The 27,129-nt window shown below is 45.4% G+C and overlaps 2 protein-coding genes and 1 long non-coding RNA gene across 7 annotated transcripts in view; 1 reads left to right on the top strand and 2 right to left on the bottom strand.

The window, feature by feature from the left end:
* The window catches only part of LOC142072094 (uncharacterized), a 37,584-nt gene extending 15,383 nt beyond the window's left edge, over nt 1–22,201 (bottom strand). Inside the window, exon 1 of the long non-coding RNA XR_012668351.1 lies at nt 22,051–22,201. This is a non-coding gene — a long non-coding RNA (uncharacterized LOC142072094). The remainder of the gene's footprint in view (nt 1–22,050) is intronic.
* Nucleotides 1–22,999, bottom strand: part of FAM219A (family with sequence similarity 219 member A) — a 141,829-nt gene extending 118,830 nt beyond the window's left edge. For 2 of the 4 annotated variants that reach the window (XR_007356560.2, XM_048849258.2), the window contains exon 1: nt 22,799–22,998. Coding sequence is in view for 3 of the 4 variants with exons in the window: in XM_048849258.2 (XP_048705215.1) it covers nt 22,799–22,858 (60 nt within the window). In the remaining variant the exon portion in view is untranslated. Of the gene's footprint in view, nt 1–22,798 lie in introns of all 4 variants that reach the window. The other 2 variants (XM_048849259.2, XM_048849260.2) reach the window with 2 other exon arrangements.
* A 176-nt stretch (nt 23,000–23,175) lies between these two features.
* The window catches only part of DNAI1 (dynein axonemal intermediate chain 1), a 259,683-nt gene continuing 255,729 nt past the window's right edge, over nt 23,176–27,129 (top strand). Inside the window, exon 1 of one of the 2 annotated variants that reach the window (XM_048851944.2) lies at nt 23,176–23,498. In XM_048851944.2, coding sequence (XP_048707901.2) covers nt 23,466–23,498 — 33 coding nt within the window. In that variant the 5' untranslated portion in view covers nt 23,176–23,465. The remainder of the gene's footprint in view (nt 23,499–27,129) is intronic. The other variant, XM_048851946.2, reaches the window with a different exon arrangement.

The following is a 27,129-nucleotide window of genomic DNA, read 5'->3' as shown; positions in this document are numbered from 1 at the left end:
ACTGAACAGGAAACTCAGGACTTTGATGCCTCTCTTGATGAGGCCCAAATACCTGTCATGGTGTTTTGCAGATTCAAAACTGTTAATCCCCCTGCACTGACTCTTAATTATACTTAGCACTTAGAGGCAACACAGTCTACAATAGCGTGTGTGAGCACAGAGGTCTCTGGAGAGTATGTTGACAGAGTCCCTGAAGAAATTCTGTGGCTACGTTAATTAAACCAGTGGTGACAAGTCAGGTGTGTATCCTAAACCAAGAGTCACGCTTCAGGTACACAATATTGCAAGAACTGCATCCACCTTTCCTTTCCAGTCTTTCTGATCAGACCTTCCTTCTCCCTCTCCCCGCTTTACTTTCCCAAATCTGCTTTAAGTTCAAATTCACCCTCCTCACCTTTAAAACTCTCTCCACACATCATCTGCTCTCCCTAGTCTCTTTCATTCCTTTTATGTCACCTGCTATTTGCCCAGAACAATTTCCCAGCTGAAGCGTTTGCCAAGCTCCTTCCTGTTCCTTTCAGGAAGGCATCTAAAAACCCTCCTATCCCAAGAAGGATCACCACTATATGGACAACTTCACTTATTCTTTGATTGGAAGCTCCTCAGTTCAGAGACGTGCCTATCTGTGACAGTTCACTTATTGTTCAGCACTGTTATGAGATCACAACTTATCTACAATGACCCACAACTTACCTACAATGACCCAGAAGCATGGCCTTTCCCAGTGTGTTGTTCCTCCAGTTAGCAAGTACATACAAACAGCTCATACAAGCCTTCATCTGCCTGCAAAGGCAGAGTAGGGGGATCCTGATATAGGTTATTTGAAAACCATGATTATCTGCCTGGCCAGATATGGAGGTGTAACCCACAGATGTATAGTGCCAGCAAGCACTGCTACATCTTGTTCCAAGTGGCCTCACTCCTCATGTCAAAGTAAGTCACTTGCATACTAGTCCACAGTGACCACACCTCTGTACAGAAAGAGAAGACTGTCTTGACTTAGAATTAGCACATTATGGTCCACATTTGTCACTCAACACCCTGGCACTAGATGAAGTTTCAGTCATTTCCAAGTCCACTCCCAGGTGGGCTTCAATAAAGCAGAGATTCAAGTAAGGAGACGTTAAGCACAAGCATCCATTAGACACAGCTGGCAGACTTCATCTTGCTTGGTCAACCTGAAAAAACAGACTTACAGAGCCACTTGCCACTCTTCAGCAGGCATTAAATAATTTTACTAGATCCCAGTTGTCTGTCAGTCCTTTTCCCATATTCCCTTTCCCATTACTGAAGCATTACCAAGATATCTGCAAACAAACATTATCCTGAATCAGACAGGAGCCACAGACATACTTAGGCAGAATGGTTGAATGACCTGGTAAACTTCAGCAACGAAAATTCTGTTTTTCAAGACAAAAAAAACAACAAAAACAGAATTAAGTTTCAGGTTATACAAAAAGCAGTTTTGCAAAAAAAGTCTGAAAACTTAAAAGGTGACCTGTACAGAAAAAAAACTGGGTTTGCGGCCTTTATACATAAAGGCAGCCTGAGTTGTTTATTCCTTACTTTTTTCTTCTTGCTTTGCACTAATAGTTCAGATCTTGCTTTACTAAGAGAACTCTGGACAAAATCAGACAACTGGAGAAACAATAAGGATGACATCAGATGTCAAGGAACTAAAACCTGAACAACCGAAAGAGGAGATTTTAAATCAGGGAGTTGAAACGTTCTTAACACCTACTCTACTTCAACTTCTGCCAAACATTTTGAAGGAGCGAGCAGAGAAAAGATTCAGTCACCCTTCCTATTAAGGGCTGAAAAAGTCCTCCAAGTTATGCTCTCCGAGGAATACTCCATTAACAAAGTCAAAAAAGTGCCAAAGTGTAAGTAAAACAAGTAATTTAAAACCTTTCAGTTCTTTACAAGATAAAATAGTGAATAAGGGCACAAACCTCATTTCTCCCCTATAAAACTGGCTTCTAACTTGAACAGGTTCTATCACTTAGTGCATCCATCATGACTGGATCTCTTGTCCATGGTCCAGCATGTTGCTTCATCTAGGGCCAAGCTAATCTTTAAACAGTGTTTCCATACAACACACTGTAGCTGTGGCAGAAGCTCAGGGTGCTCTTTGAAGGCAGTGGGTGCTCAACAGCCATCAAAAGACTTTATTTGCAAGCTAGCTAACAGCCAGCTTTGAAAAAATCTGAGACCGTGATCTTGACGAGCCAGCGTCAAGTCATGCCATCTGCAGACAGACAATCTGGACAAACACTTCTGTACATTAGTACATACAGTACTAATATTGAAGTTTGGGGGGATTTCAATGCTAAATAGACTCCATAATTATATTCAGTATCACCACAATGAAGTATGTGACATTATAATGTGCCACAGAAGCATCTGTATCACTGAGCAACAGGCCGAGATAGACAGTAAAAAGCCTCTATACCAGTGGTCCCCACACTTTTCAGGGTCATGCCTCCCTTATCCCTGTTCACTCCCCAACCACCTCCCCCAGGAGCCAGGGCCGGGAGCGGGGCCATGACTTCGGGGAGGGGGGGTGGGGCGCAGACAGGGGGGAGGGGACAGAGGCCAGGGCCGCAGCCAGAGGCTGAAGCTGGGGGCGTGGCCAGGAGCGGAGCCGCAGATGGGGGAAGAGACTGGGGCTGGGTGCAGAGCCGCACCTGGGGGCTGAGGCGGGGGTGGAAGCTGCGACCGGGCGGTAGTCGGGGGCCAAGACCAAGGGCAAGGCTGCGGCCAGAGGCAGAGCTGGGTTGGGTGGCGCTCCTGTCCTGCTCCCTATGGAGGCTGCCCAGGCCCTGCCGTGCCTCCGCCCGCACCAAACATTCCTCCGCACCCCCGTAGTGGGAGGCGCCCCAGAGTTTGGGGACCTCTGCTCTACACAGCCATAGCTTGCTAATCACTCAGCCATGAGAAAATGCAGGAAGGGGCTATTGCAGTTACTTTAAAATGAGATTTCTGATAAAACCCAGTACATTTGGTAAGATTTACCAGATGGGGCAATGGCTGTTTAAGATAATTACCAGTGACCAATCAACTGAATTAAAGAAAAGAACGGATGTCCCAGTAATGACCCAGGGAGAACAGCATTACTAATGCTAGCATAATGAAAGCAATGCACCCTTTTAAGCCTTGAAAAATAAAAAGGATTCATTATATTTCAGTTAAAATTAGAGCCTGGAATGCAATTTCCATACCTACTAAGGGGAAATTCATCAGTGTCTGAAAAAACCAATACAAAGCAAGACAACCCCAAAAGCAAGGAAACACCCTGGAAAGGGTGTAACACTTCAGAAGGTCATGCTTAGACGAGTGCTTAATAGGACTGTACAACCATGGCTGCCTAGCTTCTTTGCATGTCATCATGAAAGGCTTATCGCCACTGGAACGAATTGCAAAAGAACCTACTAGGGGACTTTACATATATTCAAAACCCATTAATATGACAGGGAATTACTGGCTGTTTTTATCAGACTAGTTATAAACAGGGAGTGCCAATGGCCTAAACCAGTGGTTCTCAACCAGAGGTGTAGGGCTCCTGGGGGGGGCACGAGCAGGTTTCAGGGGGTCTGCCATGCAGGGCTGGCATCAGACTTGCTGAGACCCAGGGCAAAAAGCCCAAGCCCCACCGCATGGGGCTGAAGCCGAAGCCTGAGCAACTTAGCTTCGCGGTGCCCCCTGTGGCATGAGGCCCCAGGCATCTGCCCTGCTACCCCCTAACACTGGTCCTGGCTTTTATATGCAGAAAAACAGTTGTTGTGGCACAGGTAGGCCAAGGAGTTTTTATAGCTGGAGGGGGGAGGGAGAGAAGAGGAGAATCTTCAGAAAGAAGAAAAATCGAGAACCCCTGACCTAAACCATCTAACTCTAGCCTAAATTATTCACAAGGGGGAAAAACCAGACCTAGGTAATCTGTGTCTGCTTACAAGTTCTTGTTTAAGAAAAAGTGACGCTAAAAAGGCTTCAGATTAGGAATCAAACAGAACAGAACTCAGTGTCTGTATAGCGCTTTCAAAGACTTTGAAAAACACAATACTGCATATGCTTATAAAGACAAAATGGAAGGGTGAAACACCTGGACTAAATACATAACACATGAACTGATTGAGGAGATGTGACAGGACCTTTGTGCTTTACATGATAAATCTTTTGCCAGATATTTGTTTGGATAATTTCAGAGGTTTGGGAATTTTAACAGTGAACACTTCTACTGAATGTAGGAGAAGAACCTACAACCACTTGCATTATGATAACAATAAAAGTTTCCCTCTAGATGAGGATTTAAAGATGAGGACTCAATGTAATTGACATCCAGAGTTTTACTAATCCCAAACTTGTTTTTACAAAGACTATCCTGAGAAGAATTGATCATGTTTTTTAAAAAACAAACTAATTCCAATGACATTTTTAAATCTAACCCTTCTCCTGCAATGTAGGCAACTCAGTTTACTTAGGGCCTAGATATCACACCGGTTGAGCTTGTTACAAAATTAAAGATTCTTGTTTACATTTAACCAAAGAGGATTGGAGTTTTAATAATGTAGTGCCTAGACAGTGCCTCAGTCAGGATTGGGGCCCCAGTATATGAGGCATTGTGAAACCCACAGCAGACAGTCACCTGCTCCAGAGCGTTTACAATATAGACGGTCGTGACTAGTCTAATGTGTTCATTACAGAGCTGGGAATAGAACCCACGGCTCCTGATTCTCTCTGGCTCTGCTGGCATTTTACTTCCATTTCACATCCAGACTGCTCAGCAGCTGACAAAACCCATTTGCTTGCTAAAATGCATCGTTATATGCCTTCCTTTTGTCAATTTATGAACCCTACACAACCCCCATGCATTTATCAAGTCGTAAGTACTACAGACTTAGCACTTCTGAAAAATCAGACAGAGCATTTGCAATTCCCATTGGCTTCAACTCGAGTTATAGGTGCTTAGCAAGTCTGGAGGAGGGAAAACAAAAAAATCAGACACTAATCCTTAGTTCACTGTTCTCTGAAATTTCCTTTTTTCAAACTTAGTTAAAAAGTCTCAGATTCTAGACACTCAATGTGAAATTCTTATAACAAGCTCATTCCCAGAAGCTCCATGTAATTCCCTTTGGAGTATGCAAAAACTCCCTTTCTTCTGCAGAAAGGGAGAAGTTCTGTGCCTATTCAAGTCACAGACAGACTGGTATTCCAAATCAAGCACTCTCCCATCCCCTAAGTAATTTCTTTAGACCAGAGGTTTACTTTCACAGCATGGACTGTCTCAGAGATTCTCAGAGGTCCCTTCATTGCCCTAATTTCTGTAATTCAAAGCAAATGCTTCCATGGAAAGCAACATGTGGAAAGTATTTTCACTGAAGAGTTCACGTATCCATAGAAGCAGGTGAAAATGAGAAGTCACTCTGTGATCTTCCATCTCTCAGGACCACCAGCAAGAACTCTGCAAAGCACTAATGAGCCATAGACCACAGTTTGCTTTGAACTATAAATGCAAAGCCTCAAGTTCAAGAGTTAAGCCACGGTATGGGACTTCACAATACAGCAAATTTTTCAGAAGTTCAGTGGAGTGTGACACTTTGCCACAACCAACTATTCTACTTGTTCTTGTAGTAGGGTTTCAAGTTCCAATCTTGGTCAAGTTCTGAAGGATATTTGCAAAAAAAAAATTCGTGATCAACCAGATCTTCTGGTGTCCTTTACAGATTTTTTAGCAGCGACAAGTCTTACTCATTAGCATGCATTGGATGCCAATGAGTCTTCAGCTTTCACAATGCATTAGAAGAGCTATCAAGACAGTCTAGCTGACCAAAATGCAAATGTGATCTCTAAACATGGATTCCAGATAAATGCTTGTGGAAATGCACAAATTCCAAAAGCCCTGGTTCCTGTAATAACTGGCTTTAGAGGCAGAAGAAACAGTGAGGATAAAAAGCTAAACAAAAAGACGACAGATTAGACTAATTTAGCGGTGACAATGGGTGAATTTTGAGATGGATAAGTTTCCAGACCCCAGTGTTCCAGCCGCACGTGACAAAAAGGGTATTTCAGTCCTGGAAACCAATATAGCTGCAGTCATGGCAATTCATGACTGAAACCTGGTAGTAACGGCCCTGAAAACCACATCTGTAGGATACAAATTGCATTGAAGCAATGAGTAAAATGGACTTTGTTTGGAAAAGACTAAAGCATCATGTGAACTCTTTTGTTGAGGTAAGCTAGTGTCCAAGAAAAAAAAACAGTCCGGGCTAATCTTGCAACTGAAGTGGTGGTGGCCTCGGATGTTCCAAGGAATGAGATTTAACTAGACACTCAAGATATAGTAGAGAGAGAAAGGGAAAAGTGTGGCCAGAAGTGAGCAAGATGATGATCAGTGCTCAGAACTGCACAGAGGAAAGCTGTGGGAATATTACACATTTGACAAGGAGATGTAGATCACCAAAGCTTTAGAGGTGAAGACTACTCAACCTACTAAGACCCATAGAAATTGCACCTCACATGGACAAGAGCTCTAGTGTAAACAGTTCTACTGGCAAAAAATCCTTTTGCTGAGATAGTATTTCTATTCTGGGAACTGGTTCAAGCTATAATGGCAAAAACTCTTTTGCCAGTATAAAGCTCCATTTCCACTAGGAGGTTTGCTGGTACAGCTCTACAGGCAAACCCTTTAAATGTAGACAAGACCATAACATTTCACCAAGTACCAACATGCTTCTGGTGACCCAGCTCATTTCATTCAGCTGGGAGAGGGGAAAATAAAATGGCACATAGGAAAGTTCACACTTTTTTACTCTGAGAAAATTAGCATGCACAGCAGGTGTGTGCAGGAATAAGTGCCCCTCTAAAGTGGTATTAAGAGTCCTGCAGATATGGAAGATGGAGAGCGCCATCATGACAATCATTTAATACACTTGCTGATGTGTTAGGGACAAGAAAGGGACCTAATTCACAAGCAGCTGACAGTAAAAAAAAAAAAATCACAATTTGTTAGGACACAAGGACTAGGAGAGGCCAACAGAAAAGTAACCATGTCCATCCCATAGGCTCTTCCAAAGTCTGCAGCAAGCTGTTAAGAAGCCAGTGATCAAGCTACTTGCTCTCACCGTGACAATACAGTGCATGACATTACAGAAGTTTATATTGACCTGGGGCAGGAAACAATGATCATGTTCTCTGCTGGAACGTACAAATAAACCAGCCAGGATCTAACGAGTATGTAACTGTAACCCTAAGAACTCCGCAATGCCAGCTGGAAAACGGGTCACTGTTCTGTAAAACTCACAGAATCACAGGATTAGAAGGGACCACAAGTGTCATCTAGTCTAACCCGCTGCCAAGATGCAGGATTTGTTGTGTCTAAACCATCCAAAACAGATGGCTATCCAGTCTCCTTCTGAAAGCCTCCAGTGAAGAAGTTTCCACAACCTCCCGAGGCAGTCTGTTCTACTGTTCTTACAGTCAGGAAGTTTATCCTGAGATTTTAGATTAAATCTGCTATGCTGTAGTTTGAACCCATTCCCTCTTGTCCTGCCCTCTGTGGCAAGAGAGAACAACTTTTCTCCATCTTTTTTATAGCAGCCTTTCAAGTATTTGAAGACTGCTATCATGTCCTCCCTTAATTTTCTCTTTTCCGAACAAAACATGCTCAGTTCCTTCAGCCTTTGCCCATATGGTTTGCATTCCACCCCTCTGATCACCTCTGTTGCTTGCCTCTGGATCCCTTCCAGTTTCCCTACTTCCTTTCTATATATTGGTGACCAAAACTGGACACAGTATGCTAGTTGAGGCCTAACCAGTGCTGAGTACTGTGGTACTATCACCTCCCATGACTTGCATTCTATGCCTCTGTTAATACAACCTAAAATTGCATTTGGGTTTTTTGCAACAGCATCACATTGCTGACTCATGTTGAGGTTATGATCCACCACAACTCCCAGATCCTTTCTCAGCAGTGCTGCTGCCAAGCCAGTTATACCCCATTCTGTATTTGTTCATTTGTTTTTTCTGTATTTGTGCATTGGTTTTTCTTTCCTACATTTGTCTTTGTTGAATTTTATTTTGTTGGCTGTAGTCCAGTTCTTGAATTTTTCAAGATCCCTCTGAATTTTAGCTCTATCCTCCAAAGTATTGGCAACCCCCCGCCCCCATGTCATCTGCAAATTTGACTAGTCTGCTATCTATACTTACATCCAGGTCATTAATAATGTTTAACATCAGACCCACGACAGATCCCTGTGAAGCCCCACTTGAGACCTCCCGCCAATCTGACATTCCATTAGTTGTTACTCTTTGTTTGCAGTTATTTAGCTAGTTATGTATCCATTTAATGGTAGTTCCACCGAGCCCTCATTTCTCCAGCTAACTTATCAGAATGTCATGTGGGACTGCGTCAAAAGCCTTGCTGAAGGCCAGGCATGTTATGCCCACTGTATTCCCCCATCCACCAAGCTAGTTATCCTGTCAACGAAGGAAATCAAGCAGGTTTGGCATGATTTGCTCTTCGTAAATACATGCTGGCTGCTAGTGATTACCCCTTCAGCATCCAGGTGTTCGCAAATTGAATATTTTATGCATTGCTCTAGTAGCTTCCCCGGTAACAAAGTCAGGCTGACTGGTCTATAGCTCCCTGGCTCCTCCTTTTTACAGATGAGTCATACATTAGCCCTTCTCCAGTTTTCCAGGATCTCTCCTACTGTCCATGAGTTTGCAAATATTATTGCCAGTGGCTCTGAGATTTCTTCAGCTAATTCCTTCAGTACCCTTGGGGGAACAGCATCAGGCCCCACTGAGTTGAATTTATTCAAATTGGTCAGAAGATCTCTGATGTGTACTTAACTTATCCCAATTTGCATCCCTTCTCCTTTATTGTCTATGGTAACTTTGCTAGTCAGGTGTTATTTTTTGTAAGAAGACTGAAGCAAAGTAGGCATTGAGCAGCTCTGCCTTTCTATCCTCTTCCATTACCAGCTCACCTCTCCATTCAGCAGTGGACCCACACCATCCCTGATCTTTTTTCCCCCGATGGGCCTGACCAACTCACTCCACCTAAAACACTGCTTTCATAGTATATGTCCAAAGAGGGTCACATGAGGCTCTTATAAAATCTTATGTCACACTGATCCTCAAATCATTGAGAGATGTTTGAACGGATGCTATTTAAGGAGTAGTGTGTTTCAAGTAAAATGTGTTTCAAAGTCTGCATCCAAGACAGGATTGATACACAGGTTTTGCCAGACAAAGCCAGATCTATTCCCGTCTGTCTTGGTGCACATATAAATTAAGCACAGTAAGCCAACACCAGGGAAGCTGTTTGCAATGACGTGAACAGGAGGATGTGAAATCAACATGAAGTCAACATACCAGGGAATAAACCCTGGAGAAAGAGTGGGGGAGGGAGGGGAGTCATCTGGATTCTGGGGACCAACAATGAATTTGGGGGGGGGGGAATATAAGGTAGCGGCAAAATATCACTCATGTTGCACCTTCAGAAATAATCGGGCAGTGTGATTACATTGTGATTACAAACAGGATGCCAACCTATTCCATCTGGAAACTCTGGAAAGGACATTTGGGTGAGAAGAATGCTTTTAGACCAGAGGTTCTCAAACTGAAGTGGGTCATGACCCTGTCTTAATGGGGTCGCCAGGGCTGGCATTAGACTTACTGGGACCCGGCCCTGAAGCCAAAGCCCGAGCCCCACCACCATGGTTGGAAGCTGAAGCCCCAGGGCTTCAGCCCTGGGAAGTGGGACCCAGGCTTCAGCTTAAGCCCTGGGTGGCAGGGCTCAGGTTGCAGGCCCCCCCACCCTGCCCCAGGGTGGTGGGGCTTGAGCTTTGACTTTGTCCCCCCCCCCCCCCAAACCTGGGGTGGAGGGACTCAGGCAGGCTCAGGCTTTGGTCCCCGCTCCTGGGGTTGTGTAGTAATTTCTGTTGTCAGAAGGGGTTGTGGTGCAATGAAGTTTGAAGACCGCTATTTTAGACAGATGGTTAGTCTATTAACTATCATCTCTAGAAAGCATATTATACTTTGGTTTTATATGTAACCTTTTGTTCCCATTATCCTTACTCATCTCTAAAATCTTAATCTTTGATAATAAACCTATGATTATTTTCATTATAATCAAAGCTCAGTGCTGTGATGTCATATAGGAGCTGATTCTCACTTGAATGAAAGAAGCGGATGTGTGCACTGTTCCTTTGGGGACAGTTTACCTGGTATGACTGAACAGCCAGTGACAGGAGCAGGATTTTGCAGGGGAATGCTTCAAAGTGGGTTTGAGGACTGGGGTGCACCTATTGTTAACCTGCAAAGCAAAACGAGGGCCCTGAAGAGATTGTTTGGGTGCCTAAATCGACTAGTGGTATCAGGGAGATGACACCTAACTAAGCACAAGCAAGTCTCTCTCTTCCTGGAGGCAGGGGAAAGAAGGTGACACCCACCCAGTCATGGGCACCATGAGAACCAGCACAGTAACTAATTTTAGTGTCAAAGTACACTGAAATGCACAAGCTGTGCTCCCATTTGCACCATGTACAGAATGCCAGGCATAAGATGAACTGCCACTCTGCTAGGATTCTCAGAAAAGACAAGACTCTACTGGATTTATTAGAATGAACCCTGGAGAGACTGAAAGGTTAATCTGTTCATATTAACCTAGACCATAGTTAGAGAGGGAAGCTACAGGAACGCAGAGCTAGACACTTGCAGACAAGTGCATGGAACCCAGGATGACGACACCCTGCTCACACATAGGCTTAGGGTTTCACCCATGAGGTGGGGGCAAACATGCTCAGTTTGGGATAGGTATATTGAGGGAAGACAAAGAATTTAGGAATATAACTCCCATCCTGGCCTTTTTATTTATTTATTTTTTTAAAGAAAATTGACAAGCAATGTTCCCTTTAACTTTTGACAGGCTGTGTGGGCAAAAAATTTCTTCTGTGCAAATTTTTGTACTTTTGTATAAATTTTTGTGCACGCGGTGTTTTGCCGTGTGCACGGGGTTTAGGATCTGTGTGCGCATGCGCACACACACAGCTTAGAGGGAAGAGTGTTGACAAGTAGTGAGGACTGTTTTAAATGTCTCTGGCCCACAGCTTAAAGCACCAGGATGTTAGAGAAGAAGGAAAAAATAGAAGTGCACATCAAGAGATCTTAGAAGCACACACTGCATGCATCTAGCCAAGCAACCTAAAACTTCCTTCGGAAAGGTCAAGGGAAAACTCAAACAGCTGATCCAGAGCTGTTTCAACTACTTTAGCCCAGATTCTTTCGAATAGGCTGAGCACAGAACTGGGGGCCAACTGAAACTGGCAAGAGGTTTACTAGTTGCCAAATTAATCTTAGTGATGTCAATGTAAGAGGTTAGTCAGAGAATACAGACTGGGTCACACATGGGCTTTATATATGAAGTGGCGGCAGGTTATATAAAGAACTCAGAAGTTAGGAAGTGTTAGCACACAGTACCCCTGCCTACCCTGCATGTTTTTAATGTAGATTACCCTCACCACACAAAACTGTGAATTTTTAACTACCTAGATATTTATATTGTGTTAATCACTTTACAAGCAATATATTTAAGCCTTAAATGCCACACGAGATAGCCATGTGAACCCCATTTTAGAGGCAGAGAGACTGAAGTGATTTAAACCAAGGTCTGTGGCAGAAGAAAGAAAGTGCAATTTCTACCCCCAGTCCTGTGCTTTAGCCACTCAGTTCCCTCAAATAAGGTTCGTAAATATTTTCCCTTGCATCTTCACCCCCTCACCTGCCAGATGGACAATAATAACGACTTCTTCTGTTCACAACCTTACAACAGCTTCAATCCTCAAGATATTAATTAGAATTGAACAGAGTGAGGTCTTGAATTAATTCGTTTTGGAGGGAAGAAACAGGCACGTCTGGGGAAACCATACACAACCCCGACCAACTGATTAAATAACTGAATTCCAACTCTGAATGTGAATTTAATTCAGAAGAAGTTTTTTCCTCAGGCTGATTAGGCCTCAACTGGAGTACAGTGTCCAATTCTGGGTGCCACATGTCAGGAAAGATGTGGACAAATGGGAGACAGCCCAGAGAAGGGCAACAAAAATTATTAAAGGTCTAGAAAACCATAACCTTTTATGGAAGATTGAAAAAATTGGGTTTGTTTAGTCTGGAGAAGAGAAGACTGAGAGGGGACATGATACCAGTTTTCAAGTATATAAAAGATTGTTAACAGGAAGATGGTGAAAAAATTGTTTTGTTAACCTCTGAGGACAGAAGAAGCAATGGCCTTAAATTGCAGCAAGGGAGGTTTAGGTTGGACATTAGGAAAAGCTTCCTGTCAGAGTGGTTAAGCACTGGAATAAATTGCCTTGGGAGGTTGTGGAATGGCCACCGTTGGAGATTTTTAAGAGCAGGTTGGATAAACACCCATCAGGGATGGTCTAGATCAGTGCTACTCAAAGTGGTGGACCGGTGCTGGTCCGCGAGCCATCGGCTGCCGGTCTGCGCGCACATTGGAAAAAAAAATTGACGGTCCCCCACATCAGATCGCTTGAGAAGCACTGGGCTAGATAATACTTAGTCCTGCCATGAGTGCAGGGGACTGGACTAGATGACCCCTAGAAGTCCCTTAACCAGACTTATGATTTCAACTCCTATTTCTCTACAGACACCTCTATCCTGGAGATCGGAGGCAAAGGTACGCCCACAAAAATCTATACCCGCAACAAATATTTGTTCCTACAAATTTCTGAGAATGTTAGAACGATCTTCCTAATCAAAGACTTCCTACCTTTGGTTTATCTGTAAGAACTAATAAACCAACGTAAGTACTCATCTCACTGATTGCTCACCATCTGAAAATCTGCCAGCTACTATTTCTGTATCAAATTCATACTACATGAGAAGCAGAAAAGACAGACGTGGTAACATAGGATGGAAGCAAGTATTGCTAAATGCAGGAAGGGAGGACTTCTTTGTACTTCTAGCGTGTAAGGTGGTGTACAAAAGCCATGTGTAACAGGAGGTTTAGTGAAGGATAGAAAAATCCACTCACCCACAGGGAGCTTTCTCTGGAGAGCTGAGAGACCATATTCTAGTATAGCAGAATTTAGTCTTTCATTAAAAAAAAAAAAAAAATCAAGTTCCTATCCCATATGAATGCGAAGCCCACCTTCCCAATGAAAGTCAATGCAGTATTGTCCTCCTGAATCTAAACATATTTCTAGTGCCTCTGCTGCAACACATCGTTTTGCCAAGAACTTAATCAGAAGAGCAAAAGACTCCTAGGGTTTTATTCTGCAACCTGTTAACATAGTATCTGAGCATGTTCCACAGAAAAATCGATAGCAGTAGCAAGGTCCCCAGCGTACTTCGTGGAGTCTCTGGCACTTCTCCATTTCTGGTGTAAAAACTCTGCATGGGTAGGGTTTGAGTTCAGGGTTTGTTAATTAATGTACTTTCCCTTCATATTAATTTGTTTCGGGGTAATTTTTTGTTGGTTGGGGTTTTTTGGGGGGACTCTGGGAGAGAGAGAAGGGCAGGGTGTCAATGTTGCACGTATCATTGGTATACTGGAAAGGACTTTCTGAAGACTGGTCGGTTTCACAGCTACTAGTGAGAATCCCATCAGTAATAGTGAAATCCATCAATCATGTCAGTTTCGAATTGCTGGTGGGGATCTCTGAACAGATCAGAAGAAAGGTACTGTACCTGAACCCAACTCCTCCCTCTCTTCTCCGTATAAATGGCAAAGATAAGTTAGGATTTGATTCAGAGCCCATTGACTTCAGGAGCAAAGGGCCTTAAAAAGCAACAACTGGCAGACATCCAAGAGTTCTGAAGGAAGTGAAGTGCTGAGCTAACAAAAAATATGAAGTCTCACTAAAATCAGCTATTCTACCAGAGGACCCCCCCCAAACCTCCCCAAAAGTGATAAACCTGTCTTAAAAGGAGCACTGGGCTGATCCTGGGAGTCACAACCAGTGAACTGTATTTTGTTACCAGGACCTGCTGACCTTTTGCATTTGTCACTTCATAATTATACAAGCAAATAATTTGTACTGTAAACAATTGTTTTATACAACTCTGTTTTCAGTTATTAGCTTTTTATTGAACACTCATCTCAACACATCGTAGGTGCAAACTAGTGCACCTTCTGTAGAGGAAGGCCTCTCTCTAATCTACTGGAATTGTAAAGCAGGCCCACAAAACAGTGGATAGAAGAGAACTGGCTGACAGCATATTTGGATTTTTCCAAAAAAAAAAACAAAAAAACGCTATTAGAAACAGTAATCCCAGGGCAAGATAAAGTACTGTCAAGGAATAGAAATTGGCTATGAAAATGAAGAGCAGGAATCATTGGTCAGTTTTCAGCGTGACAAGAGGTTAACCTCAGGGCACACCAAGGTTCTGTACTAGGATTAATGGATTATATACACATCTCAATGATCTGGAAAAGGGTTTACAGAAGTAGGGTGTCAGATGAGAAAGTTACGCTGGTTAGTCAAGATCACGAAAGACTGAGAAAAACTTCAGAGGGACCTAAACAAAGTTAAGCGAATGCGCAGTTTGATAGATGAAATTCAGAATTGACAAATGAGATAACTCATATTGGAAGGAATAGATTGAAATATTGAGACACATTGCTGGATTCCACATTAATTGTAACCTCTCAGGAAAGGGACCTAGACATGACTGCAAACAGTGAACGAGACTTATCAGCATCGAGATGCTGAGGTAACCAGACAAGTAAGTATTCTGCAGAGGTTTGAACTGGGGACAGATTGTTTCTTTCAGTTGTGAGTGCAGTAGAGTGGGGAAGGCATATTATAAAGATTGGTCGAGGTAAACAAGACTCCCGGGAGAACCATTTAAAATCTGACTCTTCATAGTGCCTTATCTACAAAGATCACAAGCTACAGTTGTGGCATAAAAACAGTCATACTGGGTCAGATCAATGGTCCATCTAGCCCAGTATCCTGTCTTCCAACAGTGGCCAATGCCAGGTGCTTCAGAGGGAATGAACAGAACACGTAAAACATCAAGTGGTCCATCCCCTGTCACCGATTCCCAGCTTCTGGCAAATGAAATGCAGCCACCTCTGAAGTAGAGACCAAAAGCCTCCAAAGCACAAACATTAAGAGGAAATTTTGTTAAGTGTATCAGAACAAATCCCCAGTTTTGGGAGAAGTGCCAAGGGAGTGTTTATAACCACAGGTGGTCAGAAGTCTTCTCCTTCCTCCCCGACTATTCAACAGGAACAGACCCATATCATAGTATCAAAACCTACAGTAAGTTACTCTCTAAGTAGGACAGTCTGAAGAGACTGCTAGATATTTTGTAAGAACAGAGATATGGCAACAACCGGAAGGGAGAAAGGGGGCTGTTGAAGGGAAACAGGCTTGCTAGAATATTAGGGCCTCTCCTCTGCACCCCTACCTTAACATTTCCTTGCGTCTTTGCTTGACAATACTGAGAATGCTGCCACACAGTCCCGTCTTGCACATCTGCTTATACTTAACAAAACTACTGGCCATTGTCCACCTTTTTTTTCTCGGTCTCTTCCCTATTTTAAATTGCTCCCCACTGTACCTAGCTTGAATTCTAAACTTAATTCTTTTTCTTGGTGTGCAACAGTATTCTGCAGTTCTCATCTTATAAATGCACATTTGTAGATAAGGTCAAACATGGTCAAGAGAGTCTGCAGAATTCACATGGCGCTCCTCCACACTAAACAGAGGAGAGGAGGATTCCCCATGATCTTGATTGCATGGCAGTCTAAATGGGGATTCATTCTGGGATTCTATGACAGGGCTGGCCAGAGTACAGCCTGTGGGCCAAATTCTGCTGCTCTGCAACAAGTCCCGCAACTGCCCTCATTGTTAATGAGCAACTGCCCATAGTGACTACAGATCCCAGCAGGCAATGCCCCACCTTGATCACAGCAGACAGGGACTGCTGGAGTGGATTTCGTTTTATATTAATTAGGTGCAGCCCTTGAGCTTCCATCAAGTTGCCAGCGCAACCTGTTGGTGGGCAAGGTTTGGTCCTCTCAGCTATATGCTCAATAATTAGACAGATTATTTTTTTAAACTTTCAGTGTAAATGGAAGTTATTTCAGGAAAACAAAATGGACGTGTCGGTTCCTCAGTCCCTGCTCAACAGTTCCAGCTATTGTCAAGCTCGACAGTCAGAGGGCAAGAGACGGCATACGACAGCCCGACAGACAGGTGATAATTAAGCTTCAGAATCTACTTCAGTTTTGGAGTGTGCACTGGCTGGAAAGGTTTCAGACAACTTTCTAAGAACAGCCTTTTTTTTTTTTTTAAAAGCCTTTAAATGCTACACCTGCCTCCTAATTTCACATCAGACTGGAGACGCAGGCCAATACACTGTCAAGCTAAGGAGAATTAGTTTTTAGGCAGAACTGTGGCAGCCATTCTGTGGCTCAATCTGAAGAGATGGAGCTGCAAATACACTGTAACTGTCTTCTCTCAAAGGAGATGATTTTCAGAAGTCCAGAAATCAGCATGTTTGACAAAAACTCTACAGTAGAGAGGAACATTTTCAGTGGATTTCAAGAGGGAGCAGAAAGGCAGACAGCCCTCCTACTGTCAAGGTTCTCAATGCTCACATCAGGTATTGGTCACTGCCAGAGGCAGGATACCCCCACTTGACTTGCTACCCATTTCATCCAGAAGGCAGTTTATGTACAGCAGATATTTTGCTTGGTCCATTTGTTTTTGTTTTTAATTTGGGGGAGGGGAGGAAAGGAGAGCTAGTGCAATAGGAGGAAGGGGCAGAGTTGTTCTCTTCTCACATTCAAGGTTTGCACAAAGAGCTTGAATTTGATGTGCAAACGAAGGGCAACATGGTCTGGGCTGCAAAGGGAAAAATCTCTGCATCAGCTTGCGAATTGCTTGAAGGGAAGATACAAAGAGCAGGTTTCTAAGGTACCTTCCTGGTTTTAAAAGCGGTAATGCAGCCTTGCAGGTGGACCTAGGAGTCAGGAAGATAGTGTTCCATTCTCAGCTCTCCTGCTGACACACTGTATGAACTTGGACAAGTCATTCCACATCTACGCCTTCATTTTCTCTTCTGGAAAGTGATCGTACCTCAAAGACCGACCTTTGGAGAAAATACTTTACCTTGATGCAGACCCTACAAGTCAATTGTTTCAACTAAAATACGCAACTTCAAGGTTCTGAAAAGCTTTTAGGATGTGAGCAATACTCCATGGCCATAAACATATATAAGAACCAGGGTCAATAGCGTTAGAAAATATTTTAATGTTCACAATGAGCCAAAAACCAGGTCTTTCAGAATTGATCACTTCCTACTTAGAAAGCTTTTAAGCCCTGACTTGCCAGCCCTCCTTGTATCCAATTTAAAAACCCTGGGGAGCAGTTATCTGCCAGATCAAGAAAAGAAAACATCCTAGGAGTTCGGTGCGGTCATGAGTGTATAATAACTGTATCCACCAGTGCATAGGTATGTATTGGCTTAGAATCTACTGCTGTATGGGTCACAACCCAACCCTTGCTATTTCATTTTCACATGAAATACTGCAACTAACCAAGCAGGTGGCACCCCACCTATTTCTACATAACAGCCTGCAAAAATGTGAACAATTAGATGGTACAGGGAAGGTATTTCACTATAAAACATTATTCTCTTTACTTGGATTTCATCCCCCCTCCTGACAAGAGGAAGGAAAACTCTTCTAAAGGTCCTTCTCTTGGACTGAGTTGTTCCTAACAGTCATCTGATTCTTGTTTTATTTGTATGTTTTTCAAGAGATGAAAGTGAACAAACAAGGAACTAAGAAGTGGCGCTTTTTACCAATTTGGATTTGGTACAGGATACGGCCAAACATTATTGCCATACAGTAGTTTGTGGCTTCCAGGTAAAGCAAGTGGGCAGTCTCAGTGCAGTTCCTACTGAACAGATATCCCCATGACAGAGCCACTGTAAGTGCTTCGCTCTTTAGCGGTTTCATCAGAGAAGCCATAGACGATATAGGCTAGGCGGACTTAAGTCTGCCTAGATAATCCCAAAGGTCAGGGCTGGCACATTATCAGGGTGGTGCATGGAGGAAGCTTGCAATGTTGCCACAGCACCTGTTTCTGTGACTGAGCAGAACACTTCAGCCTGCTGGGCTGTTTAAGTAGGCCAGCACCTTCCACTGCCATGACACTGAATATTTCTGAAGAGTGTTGTAGCCATGTCAGTCCCAGGATATTAGACAGACACGGTGGGTGAGTAATATCTTTTATTGGATGAACTTCAGATCACCTGAAGAAGAGCTCTGTGTAGCTTGAAAGCTTGTCTCACCAACAGAAGTTCGCCCAGTAAAAGATATTACTTCACTCACTGGGTCTCTTCATTTCTGAAAGAGGCAATATAACCCAGGAATTACAAAACTAATGGCATGTACTGGGTGGAGACTGATTCAAATGCAGAAGGGAGCCCTTGCCCATCAGTGATGTCCAAGGGTAATGCCATGGTGAGAAACCTAAGTCTGTTCCTGAGCTGCTGGGATTCCAACCAAGGTGCAGTCTATGGCTCTCGCTCCCTCTCTCACATCAGGTCACTAGCTAGTAAGTGCAAAAGATATTAAGCCACCCCGAGCCCAGGAACAGCTCCATACTGGAACAGACCTGAGGTCCAAGTAGTCCAGTACCCTTTTTCTGACAGTGACCAGTAGCAGCTGCTTCAGAGGAAGGTGCACAAACCCTGCAGTAGGCAGATGTGCAGTAATTTGCCCCACATGCTAGACCTCATCCTGGCCTCTAACAGTTAGAGGTTGGCATAAGCCCTGAAGCATGCTGTTTAACATCCCTTCCAAAATGTATAATTATGATTACTCAATAGTCTTAATATTCATAAGTGTACAATCCATTTTTGAAACTTGCTAAATTCTTGGCCTCAAAGCTGGGTGCTGAAAGGGAGAAATTAGCTCTCCTTTATCCACTCCCCATCACTGTAAAACCTCTTAGCTACTGTGTGTGTAGTCTGCTTTTCTACATTTATCCCAGCTTCTGCGTTTAGAGCCATGTTCCCACCCCACCTCGAGCCAGTTAAATTTTAGACCGTTTCCTCTGGTACTGCCAATAGTTTTTACAAACTTGCTAATTTCGCTACTAAGCAAAAGGTGATGGGAGTGCAGGTGAACAGCCTTGTCAGTTTCACTCTGCCACTGATGATGCCCAAGCTGGTTCTTTCAAACACTGGTACAAGCTTCTTCATTTAAAAATAAATAAGTCCACCAGGCAGTTATTTATGTTTTCTGAATAATCTTGTAACATACTGGGTGCAATAAGAAATTATTCAGAAGTAAGGTGGGGTGTCTTTAGCTCTAAACAAGAAGTCTGTCCCACTAAAAATTTTAGTATTGAACATCTTCAGTGCTAAAATGAACCCTGTCAATAAGTCCACAACCAACTACTGTTAAGGAGACTTGTAGAAGTACTTGTTTTTTTAATTAAGTTATTTCCAGCTCTTCTCAAACATTTCATACTGGGATCTCATGCAATTAGATACCAGAGATGGCTTTTACATACTGGGCCAGTGGGAATCAGAATTCTGAGTGAGTCAGTTAGTTAGCAAGTCTCCACTTTAATATCAACGTGAAATTTACTGCTGGATCCCTTGAGGTCGGGGGGGGGGGGTCACCCATAACACACAGAAAACACCCCTAAGCAAAGAAAACAAAAGCCCTGTAAACACGAGACAGGCACAAATGAGAGGAAGATAGAGTGCTCGTGTCTGAGAGAACCAGTCTTTCCAGGTGCAGAGAAAACTGGGCAAACACATTCATGTGTTTTGCACTGTGCAGCTGGAGAGCAAGGATCGCAAATGAGCCTTGCTTATCAAAACAACGCAGTATGAGGCTGTATGATGGGCTCACAAAATGAAAGGCAGGTTTGGAATTGTTTTATGAGAGACCAGGCACTGTCATTGCAAGCTAAACACCTTTCCCTACCATTCTGAAACTCAAAGCCACTAGTAAGTTTTACTTTACACATTTAAGCAAACATCAAACCATGGTGGCCTGTATTCCTCAGTCTACAGAAACTCTTGTGTCTCTTCCTGTGCTGTAGCCATCATTTCAGTTGTCTTTGTTTACATAATCACACCTGAATTTTGGAGTTAAAGTGTCTTTTCCACTTCCAGTAGCTATAGAAATAAACCCATGCAAACAGTAAAAATGCACTGTATGCAAACAAAGCAGTTTTTTGATAAAGAAGATGTGTTTGTACAGTACCTAGATTCTTCAGGCAAACAATTGCCTAAATGCAAATTTACCCAGAGAATGACCATTAAATTTAATATGGAGCATAATCTGCAGATTCATAGCATGAACTGTGTTGTATACAAATATCCTATTTAAGATACATTCCTGTCAGTCTCCAATATCATTAGCTCATCTAACTCTAAAGGTTTCCAAGACAGACCATTGACCAATGTTCATCCAGAGAATGGGTTATTCACCTCATACCAACACTTTGTTTCCAGCTTGTTGATCATATTAAAAGACAGCTACAAATACAGTAAGTTATTTCTTTTTACTATTCAACATATTTAACTGCGATACCTGCCACAGGGATGTTATATGATCACAACTGGGAAGGAAGTTGGAGCATATATCTGATTTGAAGGGGAAGTATGCCACAAGGCCATGTGCCTAGTAAGATGTGGTCAATGCCATGAAAGTTTGAAGACATCCGCTCTAGTCCAGGCCTTCCCAAAGCTCCACTGCCAAGTTTTGCAGTTTTACAATCACATATTTCTGCTTTTAAGGTGTGTTTCTCTACCTGTTGCTGTACTGAAGATCCACAAAAGTATCAGGGGAACTGGCTGACTGAAGAAAGTGGCAAGATAGGCTATCCAAAGCACAAAATCCTGATCACCTTAATGGGATGCTTGTAGAATACGTAAACATTCAAAAAGTAGTGATTTTAATCTGACCAGATCATTCCAAGTACTAAAGGATTTATTCTAGAGGCGTATACAACTAAGTCAAAATAAAGAAGACAGACACTGCTAAACATAATTGTGCCTTTGCCCCAATATGTCAAACAGTAGTGAAATACTGTCAAATGTATGCCTGTACACAGTATTAGTTTCAGGATATCATAACGAGAGTCTCTTGAACAGGGGGAGGGTAAGAGGAGATGTACAGGTAATAACTAGGATTTCTGGTTCCAGGGATGACACAGCAGCTGCTGTTAAACACATGCAGTGCTGGTAAATGCAAAGACGACACTCAAGCATGTTAAAGTCCATTTTAATTTTTAAAAACTTAAGTCATTAAAGGAAAGAATCCTTATACCATGATACAGAAATATATGTAAATGAAGTCACACCTCTGAGTAAAATCTATGAGTCAGAACAATCACGCTAAGGCTCCTTACTGTGATTTAAGTGCTCCGAGGCAGAAATACATCTCCTCTACATTCGGTAAATATACAAGAGCACCCAGCAAGATCCATGCAAAAGTCAGGCACCGAATTCAAGTTTTAAGAAATAATAAATCTTGTTTTGCCTTTACTGTATCAGCACAGGGATGTACGATCATTTAGGGGCAAGGCAAGGAAAACTATCCCCACTATTGTGTAAGAAACAGTCACTGAAGCAACCACAATTCCTGCTCAGAGAAAAGAAACATCTCCTCATGGAATAACATGGAAGTCACTCTGGGGTACACCGGAGCACTTAAGACTCGGACTTATCCTCAGAGCACAGTGACATGGATGGACAGGCAACTTGAAAAGCAGCACCCTGGTGATCAATTATCTGCAGCTCACTAACAGGTGGGGCAGCAAGCAAGGAGTCCCCAGGCTTGCCACCGTCTAACAACGGCAAAATGTCAGTGTGTGTGTGTGTGGGGGGGGGGGGGGGGGGGGAATAGGTCCTGTCCTGAGCCAGCAGCTGCGGCCACAGCAGGCCATGGGAGGGCCCACCCCAAGCGCACAGGTCCCACCACCAGAGCGGTCCCGTCCCCCTCCACAAGACGTTACACAGCAGCCAGGTTTTTCTTACCTCCGCCCAAAGCCAGCCAGAAACCAGGGCAGGGAGAAAGGGGCAAGCACAGCAAGCAGCCCATATTGGCCCCCCCGGCCCCTGTCGCGCCTGAGAGACCGGGGAGAGCTGAACAACGACACACACACACACACACACACACACACACACGGGGGGGGGGGGGGGGCACAACCAGGGGTCGTCGCCAGCGCGGCCCCCACCCCGGCCGCCTGCGGGCCCACAGGCAGCTGACAGAGCGGTGACATCATCGGCCAGGCGGGCATCGGGGACCCCCCCCCCCGGTCCCGTTAGCAGCCCTGCCCCTGCGCCCCGCCCCCCCCGGGGACAGGCGGAGCCCCCCAGCCCTGCCTCCTCCCCCCCCCCCCGAGGGGATAGGCGGGGGCCGGCGCTCAGAGCCCGGGGGCAGCTGCGGGGGGCGGGGGGGGACACACACACTCCGGGAGCCCCCTCCCACGGGAAGTGCAGGGGATGCCGGTGGGTGGCCCCTCTGCCCCCATGGGTGGGGGCCAGGAGAAGCCGCGCGCGCCCCGGCCTCACGCCTCCTCACGACAGGGGGACCCCCCCCTTTTCCGCTGAGTTCCAGGGGCTCCCCCCGCCTGCAGGGCCCCCTCAGGGGGGCGGACCCCTCCCCCCGGGGAGGCAGCGCTGCCCAGGGCGGGGTCCCCCCCCCCCAGGACAGGCGTGAGGCGGCGGCGGCGGCCCCCGCCCGGCTCGCCCCGGCCCCGCCGCCCGCCCGCCCTCCCCTCACCAGCGGCTGCATCTCGGCGCGCACGGTGGGCACCTGGAACCGGTCTATCTCCTCCATCATGGTGCCGGCGGGGCGGGGGCGGGGGCGGGGGCGGGGGCGCGCCGGGGGCGGGCGCCTCAGTGTCGCAGGGACGCGCCCGCCGCTCGCTGCTGCTGCGGCTGCTCCTGCGGCTGCCTCATCCCAGCCAGCCGCGCTGCCGGGGTGACTCAGCCGCTCCGCTTCCGGGTCCGGGACCCGCCGCCCCGCCCCTCTATGCATTATTCATGAGGGGGGAGGGGAAATTTTATGAATAATTCATGAGCCGGTCCGGGAGCCCGGATGGGAAGAACGCCCCGCCCCTCTCTCCGTTGGGGACCTCCCTTCCGGCGGGGTGGGACGTACCATTCTCTCCCCGCGGGGGTGGGGGGAGGGAGCAACCCAAATCCCATTCTGAATTCGCAAAAAGAAAAGGAGGACTTGGGGCACCTTAGAGACTAACCAATTTATCTGAGCATGAGCTTTCGTCAGCTACAGCTCACTTCATCGGATTTGGATTGGCAGAGAGGGACTTCCGGCCCGTTGCCATAGATACCAGCGTCAACTTCCGGCAGCTGGTTGCGAGCGGGGAAAGGAGCGAGCGAGGAGGAGTGGGAGACTTGGAGCCCGGGGGACTGTTGCCGCTGCCGCCATGCCGCCTAAGGTGCCCTACAAGAGCCAGAAGGTAAGGGCCAGTCCACGGGGTAACGTGTCCCGGCATGACATCATCACCCCGTAGCATGACATCACTGCTTTGCCCCCTGACGTCACCTCACCATCCCGCCGCAGCATGACATCACTGGTCTATGCCATGACATTGGTACACTGCATCACGTGACATCACGGTTCAGTCACACCACCATGACATGCCCTGTAATGAGAGAAGGATATCATGGTGTAACTGCATAATTATTCCTCACCATTAAATCTCGGAGCGACAGCCTAGTACCTCAATTGTCATCAGACGAAGACTTTCTGCCTTCACACCATTAACACTATGTCTACACTACCACTTATGTCGCTCAGAGGTACGAATAAACCAGCTCAGCAACATAAATTACACCAACATAAGCGCCGGAGAGGTTCTCCCACCAACATAGCAACTGCTGCTCGTCGTGGGTGGAGACAGGAGAACGCTCTCCCGGCAGCTTAGAGTGGCTACAGTAGAGATCTTACAGCAGCGCAGCTGCACTGTTGCAACTGTGCCGCGGTATTCTCTAGTGTAGACATAGCCTAAGTCACTGTGCTGAAGCATGACAGCCTGCTCCATACATTTACATCAGCGCACTACATCATGAGCTCTGTGCCAGAGAATGACACCACCATTCCAGAGACAAGGCGGGTGAGATAATATCTTTTATTGGACCAACTTCTGTTGGTAGAAAAGATGAGCTTTCCAGCTTTGCAGATGTCTTCTTGAGGCCTGGGAAAGCTTGTCTTTTCTACCAACAGAAGTTGGTCCAATAAAAGATAGTACCTCACCCGCCTTGTATCTCATATCATGGAATCCTAGAATAGCAGGGTTGGAAGGGACCTCAGGAGGTCATCTAGTCCAACCCCCTGCTCAAAGCAGGGCCGATCCCCAACTAAATCATCCCAGCCAGGGCTTTGTCAAGCCTGACCTTAAAAACTTCAAAAGGAAGGAGATTCCACCACCTCCCTACGTAACGCATTCCAGTGCTTCACCACCCTCTTAGTGAAATAGTGTTTCCTAATATCCAACCTAAACCTCCCGCACTGCAGCTTGAGACCATTGCTCCCTCAGCCTCTCCTCATAAATCATGTGTTCCAGACCCCTAATCATTTTTGTTGCCCTCCGCTGGATGTTTTCCAATTTTTCCACATCCTTCTTGTAGTGTGGGGCCCAAAACTGGACACAGTACTCCAGATGAGGCCTCACCAATGTCGAATAGAGGGGAACGATCACATCCCTCGATCTGTTGGCGATGCCCCTACTTATACATCCCAAAATGCCATTGGCCTTCTTGGCAACAAGGGTACACTGTTGACTCATATCCTACTTCTCGTCCACTGTAACCCCTAGGTCCTTTTCTGTAGAACTACTGCCGAGCCATTCGGTCCCTAGTCTGTAGCAGTGCATGGGATTCTTCCGTCCTAAGTGCAGGACTCTGCATTTGTCCTTGTTGAACCTCATCAGATTTCTTTTGGCCCAATCTTCTAATTTGTCTAAGGCCCTCTGTATCCTATCCCTACCCTCCAGCGTATCTACCTCTCCTCCCAGTTTAGTGTCATCTGCAAACTTGCTGAGGGTGCAATCCACACCATCCTCCAGATCATTAATGAAGATATTGAACAAAACCGGCCCGAGGACCGACCCTTGGGGCACTCCACTTGATACCGGCTGCCAACTAGACATGGAGCCATTGATCATTACCCGTTGAGCCCGACAATCTAGCGAGCTTTCTATCCACCTTACAGTCCATTCATCCAGCCCATACTTCTTTAACTTAGTGGCAAGAATACTGTGGGAGACAGTGTCAAAAGCTTTGCTAAAGTCAAGGAACAACACGTCTACCACCTTCCCCTCATCCACAGAGCCAGTTATCTCGTCATAGAAGGCAATTAGATTAGTCAGGCATGACTTTCCCTTGGTGAATCCATGCTGACTGTTCCTGATCACTTTCCTCTCCTCTAAGTGCTTCAGAATTGATTCCTTGAGGACCTGCTCCATAATTTTTCCAGGGACTGAGGTGAGGCTGACTGGCCTGTAGTTCCCCGGATCCTCCTTCTTCCCTTTTTTTAAAGATGGGCACTACATTAGCCTTTTTCCAGTCGTCCGGGACCTCCCCCGATCGCCATGAGTTTTCAAAGATAATGGCCAATGGCTCTGCAATCACATCCGCCAACTCCTTTAGCACTCTCGGATGCAGCGCGTCCGGCCCCATGGACTTGTGCTTGTCCAGCTTTTCTAAATAGTCCCAAACCACTTCTTTCTTCACAGAGGGCTGGTCACCTCCTCCCCATTCTGTGCTGCCCTGTGCAGTAGTCTGGGAGCTGACCTTGTTCGTGAAGACAGAGGCAAAAAAAGCATTGAGTACATTAGCTTTTTCCACATCCTCTGTCACTAGGTTGCCTCCCTCATTCAGTAAGGGGCCCACACTTTCCTTGGCTTTCTTCTTGTTGCTAACATACCTGAAGAAACCCTTCTTGTTACTCTTAACATCTCTTGCTAGCTGCACCTTCAGGTGTGATTTGACCATCCTGATTTCACTCCTGTATGCCTGAGCAATATTTTTATACTCTTCCCTGGTCACTTGTCCAATCTTCCACTTCTTGTAAGCTTCTTTTTTTTGTTTAAGATCAGCAAGGATTTCACTGTTAAGCCAAGCTGGTCACCTGCCATATTTACTATTCTTTCTATACATCAGGATGGTTTGTCCTTGTAACTTCAATAAGGATTCTTTAAAATACAGCCAGCTCTCCTGGACTCCTTTCCCCCTCATGTTATTCTCCCAGAGGATCCTGCCCATCAGTTCCCTGAGGTTGTCAAAGTCTGCTTTTCTGAAGTGCAGGGCCTGTATTCTGCTGCTCTCCTTTCTTCCCTGTGCCAGGATCCTGAACTCGACCATCTCATGGTCACTGCCTCCCAGGTTCCCATCCACTTTAGCTTCCCCTACTAATTCTTCCTGGTTTGTGAGCAGCAGGTCAAGAAGAGCTCTGCCCCTAGTTGGTTCCTCCAGCACTTGCACCAGGAAATTGTCCCCTACGCTTTCCAAAAAGTTCCTGGATTGTCTGTGCACCGCTGTATTGCTCTCCCAGCAGATATCAGGGTGATCTAAGTCTCCCATGAGAACCAGGGCATTCAATCTAGTAACTTCTGCGAGTTGCCAGAAGAAAGCCTCGTCCACCTCATCCCCCTGGTCCGGTGGTCTATAGTAGACTCCCACCACGACATCACCCTTGTTGCTCACACTTCTAAACTTAATCCAGAGACTCAGGTTTTTCTGCAGTTTCATACTTGAGCTCTGAGCAGTCATACTGATCTCTTACATACAGTGCAACTCCCCACCTTTTCTGCCCTGCCTGTCCTTCCTGAACAGCTTATATCTATCCATGACAGTACTCCAGTCATGCGAGTTATCCCACCAAGTCTCTATTATTCCAATCACATCGAAATTCCTTGACTGTGCCAAGACTTCCAGTTCTCCCTGCTAGTTTCCCAGGCTTCGTGCATTTGTGTATAGGCACTTGAAATAACTCACTGATCGCCCCTCTTTCTCAGTATGAGGCAGGAGCCCTCCCCTCTCACGTGCTCCTGCTCGTGCTTCCTCCTGGTATCCCACTTCCCCACTTAC

Source organism: Caretta caretta, chromosome 5 (genome assembly GCF_965140235.1).
Source record: "Caretta caretta isolate rCarCar2 chromosome 5, rCarCar1.hap1, whole genome shotgun sequence".
Lineage (NCBI taxonomy): Eukaryota > Metazoa > Chordata > Testudines > Cheloniidae > Caretta > Caretta caretta.
The sequence above is the reverse complement of the archived record's forward strand: the minus strand, read 5'-3'. Positions and strand labels throughout refer to the sequence as shown.